Source organism: Malaya genurostris, chromosome 3 (assembly GCF_030247185.1).
Source record: "Malaya genurostris strain Urasoe2022 chromosome 3, Malgen_1.1, whole genome shotgun sequence".
NCBI lineage: Eukaryota > Metazoa > Arthropoda > Insecta > Diptera > Culicidae > Malaya > Malaya genurostris.
In genome coordinates, this window is record NC_080572.1 from 11232813 (window position 1) to 11240911 (window position 8099).

The following is an 8099-nucleotide window of genomic DNA, read 5'->3' on the forward strand; positions in this document are numbered from 1 at the left end:
TTCGATTAAATTAAATGGCAGTGATTGAACTTTCAAGATCTTTCATTTGAGCCCAAGTTTGTCAGAATCCGTCAAGCCATCTCTTAGAAATCGATGCGTATCAAGTTTTCAATATCTACTTCCGGTGCAACCGGAAACGAAAAACCGGAGACCGGTACAGGAAATGTGTGTTTTAGAGAAAACAACTAACAAGGTTTGTAAACAAGCAGGAAATTTATTAACTAGTATCAAGAAAATCGCTCCGTTTTACATTGTTTCTTTAAAAAACACTCCCCAAGAATTGAAATTTTGCACACTCATATTTCTATACTTCTGGAACCGGGAGTTGGATCCGGATGAAAAAATAACAGTCTATGATACCATAAGATCTTTCGTTTGAGTCTAATATAATTTGTGAAAATCGATTCAGCTATCTCTGAGAAAATCAAGACCACATTTTCCCGGTTGCGACGACTTCCGTCGATCTTCCGCCCTAGCTTCGATTAAAAATCCATTTTTCACAGTAATTACATTACCTTTCTTCACGAGAAAAGCAAAATTATTATTACAACAATACTAGAAATTTTAAAGATGTGTCTCTATATGAGCTGCTATATGTATAATCACCCAACGCTATTTGGACAGCTACCGAAATCCAGCCAGGTTCCTGTCAACTGTCAGAGTTCCTTCCAAGTTCGGAAGCGACAATGGCCAACTTTGATTAGATATATTCATTTTTTTTTCGTATTTCTCTTTAGAATGCATTGTTGATCTGATCTTCGTTATGAAACATTGATTTTGCATGAAAATTTTATAAAAACATCGAATCACGGTCGCTATCTGATCAAAAACTCCAGTACACGTGATTAGAAAATTGTAATTTGTTTAATCTGTATTAAGTACAGCTTGCTTAGTTATAAAATCCAAAAGCATTAGTATAGTAGTATTTAGACTTTGCGATTGACACTGCGACAAAAAGAGCTTTGCCTCTCTCCACCTCATAGTTGTCGCGCCTGATTCTCAGTCAAATTAACAAATGTGGAACATCCAATCCAGCAAGATGACCAATTCGCTTCAGAAACGGATTCACCTCACATGCATAGGAATAACCCAAAGAGAAATTTCTCCTATTCCAATCGATCCAACGGATTTTATCTCCAATATCTTCACAGAACATGTAACCGTCATCAATCTGTTCCATCGAGTCGATATAGATGTTGTTAACACCTATCAGTGCAACACCAGCTTTGTTACTTTCGTCGAGTAAGATTTTATAGAATATCTTTGGAGCGGGCAGGCGCTGCGTGCCGTCAGGGTCAAAATCCAAATAAATTGGCTGCTGATCACCATTGACATCGGTTAGAGTATGTACTCCGTATGTTCCACTGTAAACCGTAACCTGAAGATTTCGGGCTGTGACAAAATTTCGAACGCTTTCCTCGATTCGCAGCCAATTACCTTCGTTGAAGTTTTGCCACTGGGGAGCCGCATTCAAAAACCAAAAAGTACCGTTTTGCTGTGGTCCCAAGATGAAGTCCACACGTGCTGCGATATGACCTCTGGCCATGAAAAGTCCTGTGGCGTAATCTACTACTACACTATCAGCGAGCGATTCTGATTTCAAAATTACTCCAATCGTTTTCCGTTGTTTGTCTATTGCATATAGACCATTAACATCAATTCCAGGATAGAAATATCCTTGATACCATTCGGGTCTAGGATTACCGGATTGGTAGCCGGCGATGGCCCGAGTAAATTCGTGTTTAACCCAGTGGTTTTCAAATGTGTTCTCATTATGACAGATGTCCATGAGCTTTGGAAAACGAACTCCCATATCAAAGCCTACTTCGACTATAAAAGCCCCGTCTTCACAAGATATGTTCGTTCGTCTTGCGGAACTGTACCAGACCCGAGCACAAGAAAATTCATCAAAAGAAAACATTGTACTATTGAAATTGAACGTCCTGTCGATAACACATACTACGATGATTGAGCTACTACTAGGAGAGATGCTAAATCCACCGTTCGTATCACAGGCTAACTCAACGGTTTCGCCGGCATTCAATCGAAGTAAGCGGTTGTCTGATGTCGGATTTCGAAATTGCTCCGTTTCTGGGACTAGAATTAGTGGCTGCGGTTTTGGTAACTGGTCGTTTATATTGACGGCGCAAGTTGCTGGAATATAGCAAAAAAAAGTTCAATTGAACTCTGCAAATTTTTCTGTGTAACATACCCGCACTTTTAGGTTCTGTATGTGGTTGTGAAATTCCACGAATATCTATTATAAGCTCCCTCAAAAATACTAGAATCAAGTACAATGTTTTACTCATGGTAAGACCCGTTTTTCGACTGAGGCTTGATTTTATTCTGTACCGGACAGACTTCTTTCATATGTACTATAATTCAGAATGATTTGATACCGAATGCAGTATTCGGTTATAACGTCTATCAAAAGTTCAATAAATAATTTATTACCTCTGATAATTTCTGACGTTGGAATATCTGATGGAAAGTAGTTGATTTCAGAAAACAGTTCAAAGCATGGTCACGTTGAACATGAACTGGTTTTAGTAAAATTGTAAAATATTTCGCCCTTTGTATTATCACAAAAACCGATACCTGCAAACATCTGAATTAATATTTACTACTAATTCAGATGACGCAGCGTTCAGTGCTATCATAAAATGAGCAATTCTAGAAACTCCACTACAAGGAAATTAGTATTGGGGTATTGATCTAGTTCAAATACCTCATTTGGTACCCAAAACCGGATAAAAACATTGAGTGCAATAACCGGACACAGATTTTGCAATGCAAAAATAATTTAAAACATATAACATATGTTTGTTACCGGCCGCCAGATTCATGCTTCGTTCCACAGCGACAGTCGATTTTCAAGTTTTATTTGCGAAACAGAATAATCGTGTATACTTTCTCCATACAGCATCAATGGCTACCTCAAACATTTTCAAAGATACCAAACAAATCGGTCTAACCGTTTTTGAGATGTATGGTTTTGAAAATTTCCTCTTGAAAATCTATCTGAGTTCTTTTCCGGATTTTTTTACTTCTACGTCCGGTATAGTCAGAATGATCTTGCGCTATCATCAACTAACAAACCGATCGACTATAGAATTGCTTATTCCTAGCGATCATCTACCGATCGTAATATCAATCACCAGCGGCTCAAAACCATCGGAGACAATCGATGTTTCGTATGACCTCTCACGAAATATTGATTGGAATAGCTATGCGACCTCGATATCTGAGAAACTTGAAAGAACTCAACAACTTCCTCCGGAGGAAGAGTACACGTTTTTGGCTGGCTTGATTCTCGACACCGCGACTCAAGCTCAGACGAAACGTGTACCCGGCGCAAAAACTAACATCCGTCCTCCCAACCCGTGGTGGGACAAAGAGTGCACAAATTTAAACGCGGAGAGAGCCTCCGCGTATAAAATATTCAGAAAAAATGGAACACCTGATAATTACCGGAATTACGCGGCGTTAGATGTTAAAACTAAGAACTTGATTAGAGCCAAGAAACGCGGTTACTGGCGTCGGTTTATAGACGGCTTAACGAAAGAAACATCTATGAGCGCTCTTTGGAACACAGCGCGACGAATGCGCAATCATAACACCACGAATGAAAGCGAGGAATATTCCAACCGCTGGATATTCGATTTCGCTAAAAAAGTATGCCCAGACTCCGTTCCGGAACAGAAGATTCCCCGCGCCGCGACACCAAATACAAACGAAACACCGTTTTCGATGGTAGAGCTTTCACTTGCACTCTTGTCATGTAACAATGAAGCCCCGGGATTAGACAGAATAAAATTCAACTTGTTGAAAAATCTGCCTGACCCCGCCAAAAGGCGCTTGTTGAGTGTATTCAATAAGTTCCTTGAGGACAACATTGTTCCACATGACTGGAGACAAGTGAAAGTGATCGCCATTCAAAAACCAGGAAAACCAGCCTCCGATCCAGTTCATATCGGCCGATTGCTATGCTTTCCTGTATCCGGAAATTGTTCGAAAAAATGATTCTGTTTCGTCTAGACAATTGGGTCGAAACTAATGGTTTGCTTTCAGATACACAATTTGGTTTCCGCAGGGGCAAAGGAACGAACGATTGTCTTGCGTTGCTCTCAACAGAAATTCAAATGGCATTTGCTCGTAAAGAACAAATGGCGTCAGTTTTCCTAGACATTAAGGGGGCTTTTGACTCAGTTTCTATAAATCTTCTATCTGAGAAGCTGCATCAGCATGGTCTTTCGCCAGTTTTGAACAACTTTTTACATAATCTATTGTCTGAGAAACACATGTACTTCGCGCATGAATTGTCGACAATACGATTCAGTTACATGGGTCTTCCTCAGGACTCATGCTTAAGCCCCATTTTATACAATTTTTACGTAAACGACATCGATAAATGTATCAACACATCTTGCACGCTGAGACAACTTGCCGACGATAGCGTTGTGTCTATTATAGGACCCAAAGCTGCCGATCTCCAAGGACCATTGCAAGATACCCTCGACAACTTGTCGACATGGGCTCTTCAAATGGGTATCGAGTTCTCTACGGAGAAAACTGAGCTGGTTGTATTTTCAAGGAAGCGAGAACCAGCACAATTACAGCTTCAACTAGGGGGTGAAACCATAGCTCAGGTCTTCACATTTAAATATGTCGGGGTCTGGTTCGACTCCAAAGGCACCTGGAGATGTCACATTAGGTATCTGAAACAAAAATGTCAGCAGAGAATCAATTTTCTTCGCACAATAACCGGAACTTTGTGGGGGGCCCACCCAGGAGACCTGATCAGGCTTTACCAAACAACGATATTGTCCGTAATGGAATATGGATGCTTCTGCTTCTGCAAAGATTCAAAGATGAGTTTTTGATGAATTTTTTCAAGTATTTTTGATAATTTTTCTCATGAATTTTTTTTATAAATTTTTCCATGAATTCTAGATGAATTTTTTCATGAATTTTCTCATGAATTTTCGATGAAATTTTTCCTGAATTATTTCATGTATTTTTGATATATATTTGCATGATTTTTTCATAGATCATCGATAAATTTTTCATGAATTGTTGATGATTTTTTTCATGAATTTTTGATGATTATTTTAAGAATTTGTTCATGAATTTGCTGATGAAATATATTTTTTATGGATATTTGATGAAATATTTCATGAATATAATTTTGGTTTTTAATTGAAATTCAAGGTTCGATTTTCAATTTTTAATTGAAATTCAATTTTCAATTGAAATTGAAATTCAATATTCGATTTTTAATTTTGAAATTCAATTTTTGATTTTCTATGTTCAATTGAAATTCAATTTTTGATTTGTAATTTTCAATTGAAATTCAATTTTCGGATTTCAATTGAAATTCAATTTTTGATTTTCAATTTTCAATTGAAATTCAATTTTCAATTTTCAATTCAATATTCGATTTTCAATTTTGAAATTCAATTTTCGATTATCAGTTTTGAAATTCTGTTTTCGATTTTCTATTTTCAATTGAAATTCAATTTTTGATTTGTAATTTTCAATTCAAATTCAATTTCCGGTTTTCAATTGAAATTAAATTTTCGGTTTTTAACTGAAATTCAATTTTCGATTTTAAATTTTCAAATAGAAATTCAATTTTCAATTTTCAATTCAATATTCGATTTTCAATTTTGAAATTCAAACTTACTTTACTAAGGAGCGCCTTTTCAAAATTTTCCCTGTACAAGAATGGGCAGAACTTTATCGCGAATATCTTTTGATGTACTTAATCCAACAACATAATTTTTTCTACAAGCTATCGGAAATATGATCAGAGATTTGTGATTAAATTTTCAACAGCGTGAGAAAATCAATAATAACTGAAAAACAAAGTTTTTGAAAACTTTTGGAAACAATGGAGACAATTCATCACGCTCGAAAATCGTTCATTTCTTCTAGTTCGTTAGGCGAAAACCGGATGTCGTGGTGAGATTCTTTCACCAAAGCTCGGTAACGACAAACATGGTATAAAGCGTGAAACACTAAGGTCGTGGTCTCATTCGGATGCAAATCGCTACTCAGCTGCTGATTGGACTGAATTTTGGATTGATTTCTGTAAATAAATTCCAAAACTGAATTCCGAATCTATTCTGGTCCACCTGAATGCTGAATTTAATTTTGAGGTTTCGAATTAATCTTAGAAATTTAATTTCATAATTCTGTTCCAGAACTTAGGTCCAGTATTCAGATCTTGCATGCTGAAACTAAATTCTGGAATTGGATCCTGGAACTAGATTTCGGAACTAAATTCAGTTTCGGAATTTACTTCTAGATAAATTGCAACTGAATTTTCAGCCTATTTAGTTCTTGAACTCCCGGCCCGGTTCCTGAACTCTATAAATTAGTTCTTCTTAGAACTATTAATATATTCTCATAGAACTATTCGAAGTTTTCCTACTATGTAAATCTACAAATTGCATGCTCGCGTTACCAACTGGTGTAAAGGTTTAAAATGTAACAATTGACATGATCCATTTATTCTAGCCAGCACAGTTAGTTTTTAATATCAGTGAAACAATTATTAAAGAACTCTTTTTTGGGATTTTTTTCAATCGAAATGATTATAATTCCTTACCGTGTGTACTTCCGCAGGCGAACATTTTAATACCCTCTTTTACTCTATCTTACTAATTTGTGTGCTTAAATAAGTGTGACAGTATATAAACTTATGAGAACGATTTTAGATATTCAGAAGTGTGTGCGAAGAGTGTTAATTTTGTTCGTATTCACGTCATCCAGTTATGTCTTTGACATTATCCACCCACTTTTTTTTTATTTGTAATTTCCAATTGAAATTCAATTTTCGGTTTTCAATTGAAATTCAATTTTCGATTTTCAATTTTCAATTGAAATTCAATTTTCGATTATCAATTTTGATATTCTGTTTTCGAATTGAAATTAAATTTTTGATTTGTAATTTTCAATTGAAATTCAATTTTAGGTTTTCAATTGAAATGTATTTTTGAGAATTTTTTTCATGAATATTTTCATTCATATATGATGAATTTTTCCATGAATTTATTCATAGATTTTTTCATGAATTTTTTTATGAATTTTCCATGAATTTTTGATGAATTTTTTCATGAATGTTTTGAAATTCAATTTTCGATTGTCTATTTTTAATTGAAATTCAATTTTCAATTTTCAATTCAATATTCGATTTTCAATTTTGAAATTCAATTTTCGATTATCAATTTTGAAATTCTGTTTTCGATTTTTCTATTTTCCATTGAAATTCAATTTTTTGTCGTGAATACGACTTATTTTACTAAGGGGCGCTTCTTCAAATTTTACCCTGTACAAGAATTGATTGGAAACACAATATAGAAAGCAACTTAATAAAATAGCATATAGTGCCGTACATGTACTCTATGTATATTCTGTCTCTTGTGTGATGTTTCATCAAAAGCAACGTTGGGTATACATATTTCACCTAAATTGCAAGACAGTTTCACGCCCTACACAATGGGGGGCCGTTTTCAATCCGTTTTTCATTGGAATTGGAACAATGAGCTGAATGAAACAAATCAAAAATATTGAAGAAACAATTTCACTGTTGTTAAATTTTGCTATAACATGACTGAAGGATTGTTTGGAGACTATCTAACTTCACAAACAGTTTTATTTTCGGATATGAACATATGTTTTCTGCAAAAAAAATACCAATTGTAGATCGTCTGCAGGATAAACAATTGGCAAACATGCTACCAGTGGTTGGAAATTCTCATATGGCCGATAGCGTTATCATAACTGCCAGACAAAACATCAGGTAGCGAACTCGTGTGACTTGTGATTGGCCATATCAAGTTTTAGTCGGCATAACACAAAGAATCGATCACAATGAAACCGAATGGTTGTAGTTACCTCTATTGAGATGATGTACGTATGGGACTTTGCGTGGGCATTCGTTATTATCAGTTATCTCGAGGGCTTGGCACATTCCGTCGAATTCTACCAAGACATCGTCCAAACATGATTGATAGCAAAAGAAGCTTTCAACGAGACACGTTAGAGCTCATATAAAAGTTGGATGGCTACAGTTTAATGCAGTGCTGCTTTGA

At 35.7% G+C, this 8099-nt stretch overlaps 1 protein-coding gene across 1 annotated transcript; it reads right to left on the reverse strand.

Moving 5' to 3' along the window:
• Positions 1 to 245: 245 nt before the first annotated feature.
• LOC131437039 (uncharacterized) lies at positions 246 to 2334 on the reverse strand. Its single transcript, XM_058606084.1, has 2 exons — positions 2213 to 2334; positions 246 to 2154 (listed from the first exon to the last, which is right to left on the reverse strand). Exons 1-2 carry the CDS (start codon positions 2307 to 2309, stop codon positions 1004 to 1006), a joined length of 1248 nt encoding a protein of 415 aa, XP_058462067.1. The 5' UTR covers positions 2310 to 2334; the 3' UTR covers positions 246 to 1003.
• Positions 2335 to 8099: the final 5765 nt, after the last annotated feature.